Below are 21591 nucleotides of genomic sequence, written 5' to 3'. Positions count from 1 at the left end.
AGCAATAAAGAGAAATAACCCAAATGTTCAACAACTGATAACAAATAAATAAAATGTGGCATATTCATATAATGAAATGTCGTTTGACTGTAAAAGGAATGAAGTACTGACATATGCTATAGAATGAATGAACCTTGAAAACAAGCTAAGTGAAAGAAGAAGCTGCAAAAAAACACACAAATTGTGATTCTAGTTACATAAAATGTTCAAAAAGGAAAAAAGAAATAGAAGGTAGATTAGGGACTGCCTAAGGCCGAGGGGTGCAGGAAGAGGTGAGGAAAAATGAGGAATACTTGCTAATGGATACAGGGTTTCCTTCTGAGTTAATGAAAATGTTCTGGAATTAGATAGTAGTTGCACAAGTTTGTGAATATACTAAAATACACTGAGTTGTACACTTAAAAAAGGTGATTTTTATGGTATATGAATTATATCTTAATAAAAAAACTATGTTAATGATTGCATAATTCTGTTAATATACCAGTAACCATTAAATTGTACATTTTAATGGATGAAATGTATAGTATGTGAATTATATCTCAATTAATGTCATATAGGAAAAAGAGATGAACCTTTATCCAATTTTATCATTTACTATCTAGATCTTTATCCAGCTTCCTGAGGGAAAAAAGTTAACAAAATTTCAAATTACCTTTTGTTCCTCCTTTTCGCCCCTTCTGATCTCCTTTTGCCAAATCACCAGCATCTCGAAGTACTTGCATTGCAGTATTAAAATTATCTTCTCTGAAGTCACCCTGGAATCAAATATTTTTCTACATTACTTCAGTAAGATTTAACCAAAATCCAAACATTTTTCATACCTCCAAACAAACCTTCCTCAAAATAAAAATAATTTAATACGATAATGATAACAAAGGTCACTAAAAGAGTTAAAACATGTTGTACAGGGACACTGGGTGGCTCACTCAGTTAAGCATCTGACCCTTGATTTCAGCTCAGGTCATGATCTCACTGTCATGAGATGAGCCCCCTGTGGGCAATGACCCTGGAGCCTGCTTGGGATTCACTTTCTCCCTCTCTGCCCCTCTCCTGCTCACAGGCGTGCTTTCTCAAAAATAAACAAACATTAAAAAAATTGTAAAACAAAAAATACAAAATAAAGTTGTGCGTAAGGTACAATAAAAGGTGATAAAGAGGGGCGCCTGGGTGGCGCAGTCGGTTGGGCGTCCGACTTCAGCCAGGTCACGATCTCGCACTCCGTGAGTTCGAGCCCCGCGTCGGGCTCTGGGCTGATGGCTCGGAGCCTGGAGCCTGTTTCCGATTCTGTGTCTCCCTCTCTCTCTGCCCCTCCCCCGTTCATGCTCTGTCTCTCTCTGTCCCAAAAAAAAAAAAAAAAAAAAAAAAAAAAAAAAAAAAAAAAAAAAAAAAGGTGATAAAGAGGTACTAAAAGGGGGTAAAGCAAAACATAACATATCTGAAACACATCCTAAATCCCTATTCTCCAGGCATTTTAAAATACCGGGAAAGAAGAAAAATCTTAATTCATGCACAAGAGAAACAGAGAACCAAACACAAGTCTTAAATATAATTTTTGAAATACAAGTACACACAAACCCAACAATTCTGGACTATAAAACTACTTAAGAAAGAAAAAATGAACTTCTATCCTGACACTACAGATTAAGAATCACCATTACTCCCTTACATTTTCATCAACCACAAGGTGCAGGCCATCTCCCCCTGCTGGAAAAATGTAGTGCTGCAATGGTGTAGGCCGATAATCTGTGTAAATTACATGACAAGGCTGTAAAAACAATGAAAAACAATTAGGCACATAATATTTAATTTCTTCAAAATAATACTGTGTATTTGATCTAAGTAAAAGACCTTGGGGAAATACACTTTTGAATTCAACACCCCAAAAAGAGAAAAACTAAAAATTTTTAAAACAAGGCAAGAGAAAAATGTGGAAAAATCAGCTCTCAAATGACATTACCATCTATTCAATTTTATCAATACCCTAATTAGGGCCAGATATATGATTTGAGTTTCAATAAAGACCTTGGATTCATACCCTAGACTTGTGATACTAAAATTAAAGAAGATGCTGTTACTACACTGCAGTGGTATGGTGAAACAGAATGCTCCCTGAGGTAAATGGGACTTGTCTGACCCAGAGTGAGTTTTCAAAGCTTTACTAAATCAGCAGGTTGAAGATCCACTAGGTTTCTATTGTACAGAAGCAACATAGGTGTTAGAAAAACACAATTAGAGACCTTATGAACAGATAATACTTTGTAAGAATATTGGTACAAAGGAAAAATGAGGGCAGGAAAACAAAACCAAGAATAAATTTAGTACACATAAACAAATGTTTGCCATAAGGCCCTATACTGCTGCAAAAGTTGGACCACAAAAGCAAAAGGAAAACATGTGACTGTGTTCACAGAAAAATCATATCACATGCTCAGGAAATGCCCAGCTTTTTCCTGGTACTGAGGTCTTAGAGGAAATTCTCTTCTCAGAGGGCTCACTCTATGAATAAATGCATTAGTTTCCAAACCTGGCAGACCACCAGGATCAACTTGGGAGCTTTTAAAAGTCAGAGCTCCCAAGACCCTACTCCAGGAGATGCTGACATATTGGGTTTAAGATGGCACTCAGAAATACAAACTTAAGGGGCACCTGGGTGGCCCAGCTGGTTAAGCTTCCAACTCTTGGTTTCAGCTCAGGTCATGGTATCACGGTTTTGTGAGTTTAAGCCCTGTGCTGGGCTCTGTGCTGACAGCGCAGAGCCTGCTTGGGATTCTCTCTCCCCACCTTCCCATCTCTCTCTGCCCCTCCCCCACTCATGCTCTGTCTCTCTCAAAATAAATAAATAAATTTAAAAAAAAATACACACTTGTAAAAAGCTAGTCAGTTGATTCTGATGAGCTTGCTTGACTTGAGAAGTAATTTCACATTAAAAGGTTTTCTTAATTCTAGGGCAGTATCAAGAACAAAGTATATAAGATAGCAATCACAACTTAACATTTTAAGTATTGAAGACTTCAAAAAACAAAGAAAATACCTGTTTATGTAAATGGCAAATCCATTCAGCAAACTGTCGGGCATTTGGAATAGTAGCCGAAAGAAAGACATAGTGGACATTGTCAGGAAGCAAAATAATAGTTTCTTCCCATACAACACCACGCTCTGAAAAAAAAAAAAACAAATATACCTTGGAATTCAGAGTCACTTTATTGGTAAGTAATCTAAAATTATCTTATCCCAAGCTCATTAATTAGAAATGCAGATCACTTTACACAAATATTTTTAGCTACAAATCCCTACTGAAAACTACTATGGTTCTTACTGTGAATTTACCCAGTAGAAAAGTGGGAGACTAAATCACTAAAAGCACAATGTACTCTACAATTACAGCCTCTGGAGTAGCTCCAGACTGAAACTTCTCACACAGCATAAGAGTCCCATGACAATGGAAACTATTTCCATTTCATTTTGAGAAAACAAAGTTAATAACTTTTAGAAAAGTTATACAGCAACAAATTTCAAAGACACACTGTTACTTTACTCTAAGGCAACTTTCATCCAAATTACCCTCATGATCTCTAGATATGAAAGATTTAATGAGCAGTAAAATCATGTCAGTTTTTATTTAAATGGAAAAAAAAAAATCAGTGTGAGAATTTTCCTCTAAAATAAATGTATCAATACAGGATTCAGAATTTTATTAAAAAAAAATTTTTTTTAATGTTTATTATTTTTCAGAGACAGACAGACAGAGTAAGCAGGGGAGGGGTAGAAAAAGAGGGAGACACAGAATTGGAAGCCGACTCTAGGCTCTGAGTTGTCAGCACAGAGCCCAACGCAGGGCTCAAACTCACGGACTATGAGATCATGACCTGAGCTGAAGTCAGCCACTCAAATGACTGAGCCACCCAGGCACCCCCAGGATTCAGAATTTTAAAACCAAAACAGACCTATTCAAAACCTACTTTTATGAATTTGTTACTTCTACTACAAATACAGGTTAACTCAGTATTTTAGTTTAAATAAAAACTGAATTTTACTTTAATTGTGTACATACTAAATATTTAACTTTTAAAAGTAACCATTAGCCCTCCCAGCTCCACTCTAAAGTCCAAGTATACCTACTAGTCCTTACAATAGTGTAATAGTTCAAGTAAAGGGATAATTATAATTTTTTCTCATTTTTATTTCATAATCCTTAGTATTTTTTTTTACCATAACCATGCATTTCTTAGTTTTTAAAAACTAAAATAGTAACCAAAAATCAAGAAAGTTAACTCTGTAGGCTAAAAGTTTTAAAAATTCTTTAACAGTTATTTTGGAGCATTGTCTATTAAAAACAAACTAGTTTTAATTCCAATTGTTTTGTAAGAATTTGCATTTTTTCTTACCTGATTACTATTTAAGAAACTAAAGTTAAACGAGATCCTATCTGAAGTATTATATCATGTTTCTCACAATGTAGTGGAAAATCTATTAGAACTCTAGCCACATGAAAATTCAAAGCAAAATTTAACTAGTTCTTCAAAATTCCTAATGCCCTTCTTAAGGAAAATACATGGCACACATCTCAACATGGCAGAATATACCTGAATCTCTCATGTAATGAATTTCATCAAATATGACCCAAGCAACTTCTCGCATAACTTCAGAACCTCTGTACAGCATACTTCTCAAAATCTAAAAAAAAATATAAATGATTTCACAAAATTGTGACACAAGTTCTTTCTAACAAGAAATTTTAGAAATGCTTTTTTAATAGAAGTATTAAAATAATTTTAGGAGATTACATCTTAAATACATTTCATAAATCAAATAATATTCCTTCTCTCATAAAACCAAAATAAATGGCTTTTCAATAGTTAGTAATCAGGTACAATCCATGGAGAGAATTATCACTCCTATTTCCATATATCTCAAGTATGAAGCCACTTCATTGTACATACAACACTCATCACAAGATCCACACTATGTAGCATATGAGAGTAACTTAAAATTATCTTCTATCCAACACATGGTACCTTATGCTGTTTACTGATTTTTTCTACTTCATCTCACAACATGGATGCTCTCTGGCAACCAGTATCCTGATTTTTGAGTTAAAGAAAATCTTCCACACATGGGAAAAAGTTTTGAGAATGGAAACTTACTTTGGGAACCAAAATGAAAAGTGAGCAATGTTTTTGGTTGACTCTGCAGACCAGAAGCTAATTTACACTCTGTTGTACCATGTCCTTATAAAATGCAGGGATATAAATCAAGTACGTATGAAATTACTTGGTATAGCAAAGATAACTGATTGTATTCAAAACATAAGATATAAACACATAGGTTTTAAGTAAAACTTAACTGCTATTATGGGAGGAAACTAAACTGGGCATTTTAAAAGAACTTATTTATGTATTTGTATCAACACTAAGATACAAAAATAAAAAGTGGAAGGAAAAGCCACTACTTATATGAAACTATGTATACAAAACTCTATTTTCTTTTTATTTAACGTTTATTTTTTGAGAGAGAGCACACACACAGGTAAGAGCGGGGGAGGGGCAGAGAGAGACTCCTAAGCAGATCCTCACTGTCAGCACAGAACCCCATGAGGGGTTGGACCTCACAAACAATGAGATCATGACCTGAACCGAAATCAAGAGTCTTGAGGCTTAACCGAATGAGCCACCCAGGTGCCCCTCACCAAATATTTTTAAAGACTTATTGTCAGTGACATGAAAACAAATTGACGGGATTACCCGGGGAGCTCAGTCAGTTAAGTGTCTGCCTCTTGATTACAGCTCAGGTCATGATCTCACGTTTGTGAGATCAAGCCACACCACTGGCTCTGTGCTGAGTGTGGAGCCTGCTTAATTCTCTCCCTCCCTCTCTCTCCACCCCTCCCCTGCTTGCGAGTGCACTCTCTCTCAAAAAATAACGTTTTTTAATTAAAAAAAATATTTGGTGAAAAAAATCTATATCATATGACAAATAATAGAAATATTAAAATTTACAACTAAATTTATGTAATTACTAAAAATAGACCTTTAAGATGAACTTTTTTCCCTGTCAAGTAAATCTCAGAAAATAAAGCATTACATTTTGTTTATATAGAGCAAGTAAAAACGCATTAGGTGTACTAAGTGAATAAATACATTAATTAAATTTAAAAGGAAAGACTGGATGAGGCACCATATAAATTACCTCTGTGGTCATAACAAGACAAGATGCTGTAGGATTAATAGTAACATCTCCGGTCATCAAACCAACATCTTGAAACTCTTCATACATTTCTCGGTATTTCTGGTTACTCAGAGCCTTAATTGGGCTAGTGAATATTACACGCTGTTTTTCCCTTAAGGCCAATGCAATGGCATACCTAGAAATGGGAAAGCAAATAAGAACCAAGTATTTACAAAACCTTTTTTTAAAGTATGTAATTTAAAAATTCTGTTAATATATAAATTGTCACAACTTCCCCTAATTACTTATTTTCAATGGACTTGGCAGAACATGAGTATCTTGTTCTAATCACTACTGACAAACTATTAAAATAATAATTATAATAAATCTGAAATGTAGTGGTCTAACCAAACAAGAATATTTAACTCTGGTCTCTTGGAGTTAATGTAACTTAATTATTAATACCAAAAGATTACTAATGGTTACCCTATTTCTCCCAAGTAAAACACTTTTGGTTCTATAAATGAGCCTCCAAAAGTTGAGAGCCTCTGCCTGTCTGTTTATACACACATAGAGCATAAACAATTACTGAACATTGGAAAATGAGCTTTGCTCTTTTGAGTTTCAAAAATAAGTTCATCCATATGTATTCATTCCCACATGTAATAGATACCAAATCAGTCCTTGCCTGGAATTATGGTAGGTCTAATTATGGAAAAGTTCCTCCATAGCTATTAACAAAATGCAATAAAGTAGTTTTGGTTTTCTAAAGAAAATTTAATTAAGTATTTAAATATAGACCATGATGACTAAAGTTAGCATTGTGGTAGAGTCTTCCTGTTTAAAACACAGTCTGGCCCACAAAAGGCTTATAACCTATTTGAGGAAATAATAATATCACAACCATATAACCATATTTCTCGAACAGTTAAACAAAAAATTAAAAGCTGTCCAAACATGATCAAACACAAACTTTGGGAAAGATATGAAAGAAAAAAGGATATAGAGATGCTACAATATATTATCTAAAATGTCCACTTTCGAACAAAACATTAGAAGATAAAAGAAACAGGGAAGTATGATCCATCCTTAGGGAAAAAAGCAGTCATGAGAAACTAATTCTCAGTGGGCCCAGATATTGGACTTAGCAGACACAGACTTCAAAGCAGCTATCAGAAACAAGTCCAAAAAATGGAAGGAAGCCATATTCTAAGAATTAAAGGAAATAGAGGGTAATTATTCAATAAACAGGCCATCTGAACAGAGAGATATTGTGTTTATACTTATACATAAATGAAAACCCTACAGGTGAAAAGTATAATAACTGAAATGAAGAATTCACTAGATGGGTTCAAGAGCAGATTTGAGATGACAGAACAAAGTATCAGTAAATATGAAGATAGATCAACAAAAATTATCAAATCTAAAGAAAGGAAAAAAGAGACAACCTCAGTGTCCCAGTGGAAGTTTCAAAGTGAGGAAAAAGAAAAAACTATGTGAAAAAATAACAGTGAGAAACTTCCTAAATTTGTTTTAAACAGAAATATATTAATCTACAGATTTGACATATACAATAAACCCAAGCAGGAAAAATGAAAAAGAATCACACCTAGAAACATTATCAAACTGAATGACAAAGACAAAGCAGTAAGAAAAAAACAATGGAAAAAATTAAAAGACCCAAATCAAACTCGTAGAGATGAAAAATCCATTGTGTGATTTGAAATACACTGGATAGAATTAAAATCAGATTAGACATGGCGGAAAAAAAGATGATTAAACTTGAAGACCTAACAAGAAAAGCTGTCCAAAGTGAAAAACACAGAATAAACTCCAAAAAACTCCAAAAAACCCACAGTAAGTGGGCTGTGAGACAACTTAAAGAGGCATGATACAAGTTTAAGTGAAGATCCCAAGGAAAAAGGAGGAAGGGGAATGTTTGAAATAAAAAATTGCTGAAATTATCCCAAATTTGATGAAAACTATAATAAACCTACAGATCTGAGAAGCCCAACAAACTCAAGCACAAGAAACATGAGAAGAGCTATGTAAAGTCACATCATAATCAAACTGCTCCAAGACAGTGATGAAAATTAACAACAGCCAAACATTCCATCAAAACAATATGCAGGAGGAGGAAAATATGGACCTATAACGCAGGGAAAAGTCAATCAAAACAGATTAGAAGTAACACAAATGAAAAAAGCAGTAACAAAGACATTTAAACAGCTTGTAAACAGTATTCCATATGTTCAAGAAGCTAAAAAAAGTTAAGTAGTAAGACAAATGGGAAATAAAACAAAAAACAAAAAAAACCACCACACATAAAAATAAACTTCCGGCAAGGAAAATCTGAGCTAATAACAAATAACAACATCTGAGATAAAAATACGTGGAATGGGATTAATGACATATTAGACAATGCAGAAGCAAAGATTAATGAATTGGAAGATACAGCATTAGAACAGGCCCAAAATGAACACAGTATCAATGAATCATGAGGCAACTTTAAGTAGCCCAATGTAATAGTAATCAGAGACCTTAAAGAAGAGAAGCCAGAGGCAACATGGAAAAACAAACCCAAAGTCCAAGAAACATGAAAAAAAACTACATCAAGCCTCCTCATAAATTGGTTAAGGGGTGACTGGGTGGGTCAGTGGGCTGAGTGCCTAATTTTGATTTCTGCTTAGGTCATGATCCCAGGGTCATGGGATGGAGCACGGCTCCAAACTGAGCATGGAGCCTGCTTATGATTCTCTCTTGCCATCTGCCCCTCTCCCCAGAGCTCATGCTCTCCTCTCTCTCTCTCTCTAAAAATAAATAAACTGCTTAAAACCCTGATAAAGATAAAATCTTAATTAAAAGTAGCCAAGAAAAAAACGATACATTATCTGCAGAGGAACAAGGTAAGGATGACAGGGATTTCCTGTCATAAACTATGCAAGTCAAAAAATACTCTTAGAGGAATTAGAATTCTTTATTGACTGCAAGTATCTGTCAAAAATGAAGGCAAAGTAAAAGATGTTTTAGATATACAAAAGGTGGAAGAGTGGCACCTGGTTGGCTCAGATGGAGGACCATGCAACTCTAGTATCTTGCAGTTGGGCGTTTGAGCCCCACATTGGATGGAGAGATTACTTAAAAATAAAATCTTTACCAAAAGAAAGAAAAAATTAAAAGAATTTTTCATCAAGAGATTTGTGCTACCATTAAATGTAAAAGTGTTTCTTTAAGAAGAAGAAAAATGACGCTGTTCAGACAGCATCAGTTTAGCAGACTAATCTGTAAAAAAAAACAGATAACGTTACCCTGATACCAAAACCAAAAAAAGATACTACAATAAAACTACAGACCAAAATCCTTCATGAACATAAGCAAAAATGCTTACCACAATTTAAGCAAATCTAATCCAATAATGTATCTACCAACATGAATTTTGGGGGGATTCCTAGACCCAATTCAAACATGGGAGAGGGTCCCCCACTCACAACACCAACCAATTCTCAGGCACTAGCAGGGTGTCTGAGAATTCAACTAAATTCTGACACTCCCCAGAGACAGCCTCAGATTCTACATATTAAGGGCTCAGTTAACACTGTCCTCCAGCCCCCACTTCAGATGCCAGTAGCAAGCTCCAGGCCAGATACCTGTGCTTTTGACCAAGTGATTTCAGATAGAGGGTTCCAACAACTTCCTCCTTGGTTCAGATTAATTTGCTGGAGCAGTTCACAGAGCTCAGTAAATATACTAATTATATTTGCCATTATATTAAAGGATACAAATCAACAACCAGATGAAGAAATACACAGGGCAAGGTATGGGGAAAGGATGAAGATCTCCCAATGCCCTTCCTATCCAGGTGTGCACTATTCTGGAACATCTGTTCCCAGAACATCTGCACATGTTCACCAACCTGGAACCTCACTGACCTGAGTCCTTTTGGGTTTATGGAAGCTTCACATCACAGTCACGACTAAATCACTGGTCAGTGGCTGATTTAACCCTCAGCCCTCTTCCCTCTATTCTACAGGGATCACAAAGCTGATTCTCCTGGCAACCAGTCCATCCAAAGTCAACTCATTAAAACCTAACAAAAGACCTTTATTGCTCTTATCACATGAAATTCCAAGGGTTTTAGAAGTCTTGACCCAGGAACCATGGATGAAGACTAAATACATACAAGAAACATATTTGGTCATCAAAATGACTAAATATGTATCTTATAAATCACAATACTGCAGTTTATTACAAGCGTATGTATCATAACCTTGTGGTTTATCTCAGGCTGGTTTATTATTTGAAAATTAATGTATTCATTATATTAACAGAAAAAAAATTGGACAAAATACAATAGCAAAATATTCTATAGGCATATAAACACACACAAGCAAACTCAGAAGTGAACTTCCTTAAAATGATAAAAAGCATCTAAGAAAAACCTATAGATAACAACATGCTGATGAAGACTTAATATCAGGAACAAGGCAAGGATGTCCTCTCTCATCTCTTCCATTCAACATTGTACTAGGCTGTGCTAGTCAGTTCAAAAAGGCAAGACATTAAAAGTATTTAAAATAGAAAGAAGTAAAACTGTCTTTACTTGCAAAAATCAAAAAAATTTAAACAGTAAAAAGAATTTTTTTCTTAGTTTTTATTTATTATTTATTTAGTTTTGAGCAAGCGAGCGAGCATGCTAGCAGGGGAGGGGCAGAGAGAGGGGGAGAGAGGATCTGAAGTGGCTCTGTGGGAGCCACTCCACAGCAGGGAGCCCAACACAGGGTACAAACTCATGAACCCGGAGATCATGACCTGAGCTGAAGTGAGACGCTTAATCATCATCTGAGTCACCCAGGAGCCCCAAAATTTAAACTTGTAAAGGGTGAGATTAAAAAAAAAAGTTATTTCAAAAATTCTTTTAAAAAGTACACAGTAAAACAAGAATGGAACAGAGGAACACAAAACAGCCAGAAAACAATTAATAAAATGGCAATAAGTACATATCTATCATTACTTTAAATGTAGATAGACTAAATTCCCAAATAAAAAGACACAGAATAGCTGAATGGAATAAAAACCACAAAACTCAGCTATATGCTGCCTAAAGAGACTCGCTTCAGATATAAGGACACACACAGACTGAAAGTAAAGGAACGGGAAAAGGATACTCCATGCAAATGGAAACCAAAATTAAGCAGGGAAGACCACACTCAGATCAGACAAAATAGACTTTAAAACGAAGACTATAATAAGAAATAAAAAAAGGACATTATATAATAATAAAGGAGTCAATCCAACAAGAGAATATAACATCAGAAACCAGCATAGGAACAAATATTAACAGGCCTAAAATTTCCTTTAAATAGAAAGCTACTCACTCAGCGCATACAGTTTTTCCTGCTGATGTATGTGCAGATACTAAAACAGACTGATTATTATCAACACACTGAATGGCTTCTCTTTGAAAAGCATCAAGAATGAACGGGTATTCCTATAAAAGAAAAAAAACAGTATTGGCATGAAAATATCTAGCCATATCAGAACACACTTAAAATCAAGAGATGCTAGTCCCCCCAGAAGCATTCTGGGAACACTTCTTTATGATTCTATTTAAAAATTATGCTACCCACCAGAGAAAATCAGGAAGACTAAAAAAACATCTTTAAACAGCACAGAAGCTAATTCTGCTATCTTTCAATTTACTATGCTAACATACACGTTATATTAGTTATAACAGAGTAACACTGCCATTTGTCCACGTTTTGTGGTAGGCACTGTGCAACACATTTTCCATATATTATTAACCTTCACAGCAACCCCTAAAATAGTTATTCTTTCCATTTGGATGGGAACTCTGCTCGAGTTCACTTAAGTTCCCGGAGCAGAGGCAGAATAATACATCTACTAGACTTGAAGAAATGCTCCGTTTTTCATTCAGAGAAAAAAAATGACTCTGAATTATCATTTAAGGTCTACCAGTACTTCAAAATCAATTTAACATAAGCATTAAAGTTTCATTAAAAGCTTGTTAAACTTCTCAAACTATATGTATGACATTGCACACATGCTTTTTTTCTAGAGAAAGATTGACATATTTTTCATTAAATTCTTTAAGAATGTGGAGAATCATTACTTTCATTTTTAAAAATCTCATCACATCATGCATGATTTTCTTCATGGTAGTTTACTGATTTGGTTCTCATTACATTTGACTTCAGGTAGCTTCTTCTTGGTATACACACACTGGGAAGTATAAAAATCTCATTTGAAAGAATTTATCTTTAAGATTTTTAGAAAAGAGACACAAAACTGTACAAACTGTATTGCCCAAAGTACAGACCTTTGCAGCTTTTCCAACTCGAGGTTTAAGTGGTAAATAATCTTCATCTGCAGGAAGTGCAACCTAATGTTAAAACAAAAATCACCAACTTACTATTCGAGAACTGATGAACATTCAACATTCCATAGTTAATGCTGGCTTGAAAAGTACTAGTGATAGGGTCTGCTACAGTCTTAGACACTATAAAATTAAATAACTGCTTTTAAGAACAAGACAAATGCTAAAGCTACAATAATCAAAAAACCTCTACTTATGTTTATCTAACGGTAAGGGGATTAAAACCCTTTAAGTCCATTTCCCTAAAGAAATTGTGTTTATTAAGGTCTAGGACCTATCTTAGCTATCTTTGTATTTTCCACATGTAATGTACTGCCTAATATTAAGGAATGCTCAAAAAAGCTAAATGGACATAAAAACGGATGCTGTCACATGAAAGAAAACCATGTAGAATAAAATAATACTCCGTATTTCCTAAAGCAGAAACTTTCTTTTTCTCCAGTAAAGAAGGTTAATATCTGGAGAGCAGGGGTAACTGGGTGGCTCAGTCGGCTGAGTGCCCAACCCAGCTCAGATCATGATCCCAGGGTGGTGGGATCGATACACCTCTGTCAGGCTCATGCTGTGCATAGACCTGCTTGGGATTCTCTCTCTCCTTCTCTCTGCCCCTCTCCCTAGCTTGTGTGGGTACTCACTCTCTCTCTCTCTCTGAAACCTGTGTCAGGCTCATGCTGTGCATAGAGCCTGCTTGGGATTCTCTCTCTCCCTACCTTTGCCCCTCTCCCTAGCTTGTGTGGGTACTCGCGCTCTCTCTGAAATAAAAGTGTAAAAAAAAAAAAAAAAAAAAAAAAGATCTGGAGAGCAGCAGTTCATAATGTATCTAAATTCCCAAGAATTAAACCATTTAGTGTTTAAATAATGCACAGGGGCAAAATAAGGTACACACTAAAATTAGAAATAATTTATAAGAGCAAAACCTAAATAAGCAAGTATTACATGAGATTATCCACCTTAGAAATACTAAGAAATCTTCAGTAAATTTCCAACTCAATTACAGCTGACCCGTGAACATGGGGTTTGGGGCAACAACCCCCCCTACCCCCCATGCAGTCAAAAATCCACGTGTAATTTCTGATTCCCCTAAAACTTTACTATCAGTAGCCTACTGTTAACCAGAAGCCTTACTGGTAATATAGTTGATTAACACATATTATATGCATGTATTTTATACCGCATTCTTATGAAAAAGTAAGCTAGAGAAAATGAAATTAAGAAAATCCTAAGGAAGAGAATATATATTTACAGTACTGTATTTATAAAAAAAAAAAAAAAAGTCTACATTTAGGGGCACCTGGGTGGCTCAGTTAAGCATCTGACTCTTATCTCAGGGTCATGAATTCAAGCCCCAAGTTGGACTCCATACTGGGCATGAAGCTTACTTAAAAAAAAAAAAAAAAAAAAAAAAAAAATCTGTATTCAAACTCATGTTGCTCAGGGTCAAACATATAACCACAATGTGGATTGTATTTAAAAAATGAATAACTAGACTCTGATCGTAATTTAAAATAGTGAAACTTAGTAAATTATGAAACCTAATGAATATACCCAGTATAATGAATGTGTTAGAAAGACTGTGACATTCTAAATGTAATCTATAAAGGTGAGATAAGAATGTGGTATTTTATCCTGCATACATTAAGAAACACTTATCAAGTGTTTTTATTAATGAATGAATACTTCTGGGGGACAGAATAGTTTTCACTAGTCTTACCCTTAATACTGTATATTCCCCTTTATTAGTATTCTAAGAAATTTACAGGTAGTTTGATAGTGAGAAAACTACTTATGCTTTAAATTAAGGAAATGACATGTTTTTGTATACCTCCATCTCTTATGAATATGACAAAAGTGAGTCTATCCAAGAAAGCACAACTGTTGGTACACTGAGAAAATCAAATTTCTGGATCTGAAAATCTGAAGCCTAGACTCCAAATCATGTTATGATCCCCAATAAGATATGATTAACCTATATGGCTGTATCTGATCAGTTGAGTGACCCTCTCACATCTCTTTTGGTACTTTCTATGACATGAACCAAGAACATCAATGTGAAGCAATTAAGATTTTAGCTTCTATAAGATTTAACAGCAGCAAGAATAATAGGTTATGTTTCACATGTATAAGAATCAAAAAGTTTTTGTTTTTATTCTCTGAGAACAGTCTGGGTAACACTAACGTGTAATAGGCAGAAAAGAGAGACTAAGGAGTCAGATAAATAAAAAACCAGCAAAATGATCAAGAGTCAAACAGACATACTAAATAGTCATTGGTGATTCTTGTGACAACAGTTTGAAAGAAATGGAGAAAGAAGAAATCTAATTATAGTGTATTTATAAAAATGAATGGCAAGTTAGTCTAGCAGGGATTTTCCTAGCAGAGCACTCAATAGCAACTCTCAAAAGTAAGGGACCACATCTCTTCTATTTCTTTATACTTAGTGAATCATACAATGTTCCTGGCACTCTAAAGATATATACTGATTAAATGACCACAAAAGGGGGAAAAAAAACAACATAGTGGCTGAAAAGCAACCTAGAATAAGAGAATCTTCTGAATATTCATATGCTGATAGGGAAGGGCAAATACAGAAGAGACTCAACTCTAGAAACAAGGGAAAATGAAGGCTTCTAGGTCATTGTGAAAGCATGACAAGTTACAACTAAGAACACTAACTGAACAAGCCTCCTTAGCATTGCCTTTTCCTTTTAGTGGACAGGACAGGTGTGAACAGGCTTGGTGAAGAAGGTTATAAACAGAGGACACTCCAATGTGATAGCCTCAACCCTCTAAATGAAGTAAAAGGTAAAGTTAGCTGCTAAAAAACTGAGAAGTGACAGAAGGAGGGATTGTGGAGAATTGTGAAGGACAGCAAGAACTTGTGACCTCTTAAGAGCAAATTGTGTGGCCTCCCTCCCCTCATCGTTTTTAATACCAGAGCATTGAATAGGGTCTAACATAAGTACTGAATGATCAAATGGGTATTACAAATTCCAAACTAAGTGCTATTCTAAAGGAATACAAAGGAACTCATAGAAACAAGTGCTAAAAAACAGGTATTTAAAAAAATAAGGTTATAAATGTTTATCAAAAGCCATTTTAATTCGGAATTACTCTGCTTAGTCAATAAAGACTTTTAATAAGATTTTATTAGTATAAACAGTGTTACAGTTCTCTTAACGTTTTTTAGTCCCTTATATTTATAAATTCTTCTAAAAGGGGTACTACAAGCTATCAGCGGTTACCACATTGTGGCGAATAATGAAATTGCAATGTATCAGTAATCAGAGCAGGACATGAGAAAGCATGTGACCTATAAAATGGCACTATTACTTGACTTTAGGAGTAAGGGGATGAATGGGTATTGAACACCTACTCTGTGCTGGGTACCTTACACTAATTTTCTTCTATAATCTTCACAACCAACACATTATTTCAAATTTAAAAATTTTAAAAAACAATGTCAAAAAGGTTAAGAAATTTGGGGCGCCTCGTGGCTCAGTTGGTTAAGCATCGAACTTTGGCTCAGGTCATGATCTCACTCACGGTTCATGAGTTCAAACCCCAATATCAGACTCTGTGCTGACAGCTCAGAGCCTGCAGCCTACTTCGGATTATGTGTGTCTGCCTCTCCCCCCTTGTGCCCTGTCTCTAGGTCTCTCAAAAATAAACATTAAAAAAAAAAAAAAAGGTTAAGAAATTTATCCAAGACTGTAGTTAGATAAAGTGCTGTTCAAGATTAAGTGCTGTTCAAGATACTAGCTCAGGTTAGGATACAAAACCCCAGCTCCTTCCACCTGACTATATACCCTACAGAAACTGTAATTGTTTCTAAAGCCCCTGAGGCTAAATGGCTTGCTGATCATATTAGATAGTCCAAAGCAAACTTCCATTTATAACACCAACTTCCATATACTGTTTGTGCTTACCTCATGTGTACATCCTTCAACAGTTTCAACTGATTGTACCTTGACTCTGGGCATCAAGTCAGCCAAACTTAAAAAAAAAAAGTATTAAAGCTGTGTTAAAATACATTATTTTTCTATGATTAGATAATAAGCCTCCTGTATGAATTGCTAAGGAAAAGGAAACTGCCTAATTATGAGTATTACAAGTTGGAAAAAATCTGGCTATTAAGAATATTCAAAAAAGTTTTCACATTATTCACATATAGGCTGAGAATTCAAAATCAGTTAACATCTATTTTACAAATACAGAACAGATGCCAAGTGGATTATTCAAAGAATTATGTCAGCTGAATTCCAGTAACTATTTAAAAAAAAAAGTACCCCTTCCAAAGCATTGTCACTACTTCAAAACATGAAGCTCATTGGGGCGCCTGGGTGGCGCAGTCGGTTAAGCGTCCGACTTCAGCCAGGTCACGATCTCGCGGTCTGTGAGTTCGAGCCCCGCGTCAGGCTCTGGGCTGATGGCTCGGAGCCTGGAGCCTGTTTCCGATTCTGTGTCTCCCTCTCTCTCTGCCCCTCCCCCGTTCATGCTCTGTCTCTCTCTGTCCCAAAAATAAATAAAAAACGTTGAAAAAAAAAATTTTAAAAAACATGAAGCTCATTATAAAAACCATTACATGACAGAGAGTACAAAATAAACTAGCTTAATACAGACATTGCTATAATTAACAGAAGTGTTCCCTATTCAAAATCTTAAGTTATACTCATCTAGGTTCTGTTTAGATTCTGAAAGGACATGACTGTGGACAAAGTAAAGAAAAATAGATGTATTTTTATACTAGATTATTCTTATTTACTTTTGATTTTTATTTAAATCAATAACCAATCATACTTTGAACAAAACCCAAGGGTTACTATAATAAGCAACAATGATTTTAAATTGCCACTATTATACTGTAACCTATTCCACTAGCTTTGGAAAACGGTGTATCAGAAATATTTCAGTGACACATCTACCACCATTTACAGTAGTAACTTCTGCTAACTACAAGAGCTAACTAGTTTAAAAAATTCAGAGTAAATTCTTCATGGTAGTGCCAAGCCAAAATATGGCATAAAAGAAGAAAGAAGCTGTGAAGATCCATCACACAATAACAAACAGGTTAACCTAAGTAACTGACACCAACTTTTATAAAGAGAAGAGAAATACCAGCTATTTCAGTCAGAGAAATCCATGGTCTCCCTCACTGATAGCAGTCTTGAGATTCAGAGCCACTCTATTCCAACACGTAACAGTAAAAATCTAATTCCTCTTAACATTCCTTTTCAATTACTTTTTCCATTGGGTCAGTTTTATTCTTTCCATTTATTCCACTCTCTGTGTTCCATCCTATTCTTTGACATTAATAAATAAAGGAAATGTGGGGTTTTTTTCTTAAAAAAAAAAATCAGACTTCACGATTCTTTCTCACAAGTTGGATTCTAAAACATTAAAAGATGACTCTTCTATATTGTCTTCCATTTCCCCAAACTTATACAGATGTTCTATATTTTTGTATGAATGTATAACTAAAATACATTTTTCATTTCTTGAATTTAACACTTTCATAAAGTAGCATCATTTAAGTAATTTTCAAAACTTCACGCAACCATTTAAGAGTTACTGACATTTATGCCAATGGGAATACTACCTTAAATCTTCATTTATTGATTCTTCTACCCTAGGCTTCTTTCCAAATATGGGTTCATCTGTGCCCTCGAAATCTGCATCTCTCTTGGTTTTTGCAGTATTAGTTGACTCCGATTGTAATTTACCATCAAAACGTTTCCTGAAAAGTAAATGGTTAAAAATCAGTTCTGCAGTTTTTAAGGATGATTCCATAAAATATTACTCCATGTATTATATATGTCATTAACAGAAAAAGGCATGGAAGGAGATGAAACAAATCAAAACGGGCTAAAGCCCAGAATACCCTAATAAAACCGAATATCACTCCTTTGATATTTCAAAGTTTCTTGGAAGTTTTGCTTTAAAAATATTTTACAGCTCACACTAACTTAATATTTTTAAAAACCATGAATTAAAACAATGTTAAACATTTACATACAAGAGGATCTTCAATAAACATTTAATACTTTTGCTTTTACCAAAATATTACAGTTAAAGAATATTTTTTGTGGTTGGATTCATTGGTCAAAAGTAATGACAATAAATGGCACTTGGTGGACTAGAAAGCCAAGGGGAATTTAATCTGACCCACATGCTTTTACATCCAAAAATCAATCACATGTGGATTTTAGATATAACTGTGAAAGGCAAAACAACAAAGCCTCTAGAAAATAAAATGAGAGAATTATTTTTATATTTTACTAAACAGTACATAAAATTATTAACCAAAACTTAAGTTTGATAAATCAGAGTGAACTAAAACTAAGAATTTCTGTTAATCAAAAAATATCATTAAGGGAGTAAAAAGGTTGGTGATGACATCGCCAAGGCAACTGGTGATTGGAAGGGTCTGAGGATTACAGTGAAACTGACCATTCAGAACAGACAGGCCCAGACTGAAGTGGTACCTTCTGCCTCCGCCCTGATTATCAAAGCCCTCAAGGAACGTCCAAGAGACAGAAAACAGCAGAAAAACATTAAGCACAGTGGAAATAACACTTTTGATGAGATTGTCAACATTGCCTGAGAGATGCGGCATGGATCATTAGCCAGGGAACTCTCTGGAACCATTAAAGAGATTATGGGGACCACTCAGTCTGTGGGCTGCAATGTTGATGGCCGCCACACTCATGACATCATAGATGACATCAATAGTGGTGCAGTGGAATGCCCAGCTAGTTAAGAACTACAAAGTAAACTATTTTAATAAAGGATAAGTTGACGACCAAAAAATATATGTGTGTGTGTGTGTGTGTGTATATATATACATATATACATATATATAAATTAAGAGAGTAAAAAGGCAAGACAAAAGAGTGGAAGAAGATATCTGAATCACATATAACTGACAAAAGCTATGTAACTAAAATAGAGTGAAGATGACAAATTTAAAAATAAATAAATGAACAGAAGACTTCAACAGGTATTTTATAAAAGAGGATATCCAAATGGCCAATAAGCATACAAAAATAAACTGAAAACAAGTGCTCATCATGAAAATATAAATTAGACTATACCAAATCAGTGGCTCTCAAATTTTTGGCCTCAGAATTATTTATTGTCTTAAAAATGATTAATTCCAAAGAATTTTGTTTATGTAGTTATACCTATTGATATTTACCACATTAGATAATAATATTGAACAATTTTCTTATTAAAATATTTACTTATTAATTCATTTTAAGATGGAAACAATGTTATTTTAACATTATGTTAACATTATTACTGTTAGATTTAACATAAATGACACTTGATAAAAAAATAAGTATTTTCAAAAATAATCTTTAATGAGAAGAGTGACATTGTTTGTATTTTTGCAAATCTCTTTAATGTGTGGCTTAAAAGTATGCATCTGGACTCTGCATCTGCTTCTGCATTCAACTTGACATAGCTACTGTCATGAATTTTATGAACAATGTTGAGCCAAAGCCAGACACGAAGGAATGTATTCTAAATGATTCCATTTACATTACAGTCATAAACAGAAGAAAAACCTAACACATTATCAAGACAGTCACTTTTCCGGGGGAAAAAGAAGGATGTCTGAAATAATTCTATTTTTTGTCCCAAATGGGGGTTACATTGGTGTGTTTATTCTATGAAAATTCAACTTATGGACTTTCACACTTCTCTTTTTATGTTTTACTTAGAAGGTTGTTTTTTTTAAATAAGAGTATCAAATAGTGGTAATGATGTGAGGTATGCCTGAACAATCTTTCGCTAACAAAGGTTCTTCTTTGATGCTTAGCAAAACTTGAAATATGTAAACCCAATTCCTCCCAATTTAGTGGAAAAGGTAACCATTCTTGCCCAGTCTATTTATTGCTAACTACTTACATGAATCTCTTTTGGACAAGCCATCAATATCCTTGGTCCTCAGTAAAGTAAGACATTTGGAAGATACTGAAGATCCCTTTAGTTCTAACATTCCACTACTCTAACCCTGATTTAGTAAGCATCTACAAAACCACTACACTTAAAACCTACTAGCAGCTGGTGACAACCATAAAACAAAAAAATTAATTCCTAGACCTTTGAGAAACTTAAAACCTAAATTTATAGAATACCTTCCTTCAGAAGTGCTATATTATTAAGACTGTTATGTTAGAGTTCTAGGTCCCCAATTATTTATTTCTCTTACAGCTTGGTATGTATGTCACATGTGGAATTTGCACCCTTGAAACACCGGAGTTAAACAGAAAGATGGAAATAAAGTGTCACATATACCAAGCTTACCCTTTAAGAGTAAGTTTTTTATTACTGAAACCCCATGAACATATGTTATTTCTAGACATGACAACCACATCATGGAATCCAACATAGACCCCTTTTCTTATAAAGGATATTAAAGCAATTGGCAAAATATGACTAAGTGTATAGATTAGATAATAATACTGTATCAATCTTAATTTCTTAATTCTGACAATTATTCTCAGGATTGAGACAAGGACATCATTAAGGGGGAGAGGGAGATGAATCATTTGGCCTGCCACACCATTGAAGACAAAGGTGCATCGCCTGTGGAAAAGAATTTGGCAACACCTAGCAAAACTACATACATTTACCCTTTAACCTCAAAATTCTACTAGGAATCTGTGCCAAAATAACATGGCAAAAAATTTTTAAAAATTTCAAAAACAGACATGTACAAGGCTATCTGTAACAGTAAAAAACTGAAAATAACCCAATGTAAGAGTTCTATATACTAACATGGAGGTATCTGTATTTCATCATGCTAAGAGAAAAAAGATGAACAGTTTTTAAATGGCACCTTTTGCATAAAAATGAGTGAAGACAGACATGCACATGTGTATTTTCAGAAAGAAAATAATAAAAAGAGGGGCGCCTGGGTGGCTCAGTTAAGTGTCCAACTTCAGCTCAGATCATGATCTCACGGTTTGCAAGTTTCAGCCCCAAGTTGAGCTCTGTGCTGACAGCTCAATGCCTGGAGCCTGCTT

At 34.7% G+C, this 21591-nt stretch overlaps 1 protein-coding gene and 1 pseudogene across 2 annotated transcripts in view; one reads left to right on the top strand and one right to left on the bottom strand.

The window, feature by feature from the left end:
- The window catches only part of MTREX (Mtr4 exosome RNA helicase), a 117029-nt gene that overhangs the window by 90169 nt on the left and 5269 nt on the right, over positions 1 to 21591 (bottom strand). For both annotated transcript variants that reach the window (XM_049649454.1, XM_049649453.1), the window contains exons 2-10: positions 18156 to 18293; positions 16486 to 16552; positions 12503 to 12565; positions 11541 to 11653; positions 6187 to 6361; positions 4584 to 4674; positions 3032 to 3156; positions 1667 to 1765; positions 653 to 755 (exon numbers count right to left, since the gene is read on the bottom strand). In XM_049649454.1, coding sequence (XP_049505411.1) covers positions 653 to 755; positions 1667 to 1765; positions 3032 to 3156; positions 4584 to 4674; positions 6187 to 6361; positions 11541 to 11653; positions 12503 to 12565; positions 16486 to 16552; positions 18156 to 18293 — 974 coding nt within the window. The remainder of the gene's footprint in view (positions 1 to 652; positions 756 to 1666; positions 1766 to 3031; positions 3157 to 4583; positions 4675 to 6186; positions 6362 to 11540; positions 11654 to 12502; positions 12566 to 16485; positions 16553 to 18155; positions 18294 to 21591) is intronic.
- LOC125935042 (60S ribosomal protein L12-like) lies at positions 18678 to 19382 on the top strand (annotated as a pseudogene).

Source organism: Panthera uncia (genome assembly GCF_023721935.1).
Source record: "Panthera uncia isolate 11264 chromosome A1 unlocalized genomic scaffold, Puncia_PCG_1.0 HiC_scaffold_17, whole genome shotgun sequence".
Taxonomy (NCBI): Eukaryota; Metazoa; Chordata; class Mammalia; order Carnivora; family Felidae; genus Panthera; species Panthera uncia.
Note: the sequence above shows the minus strand (reverse complement) of the source record. Positions and strands in the feature narration are given on the sequence as shown.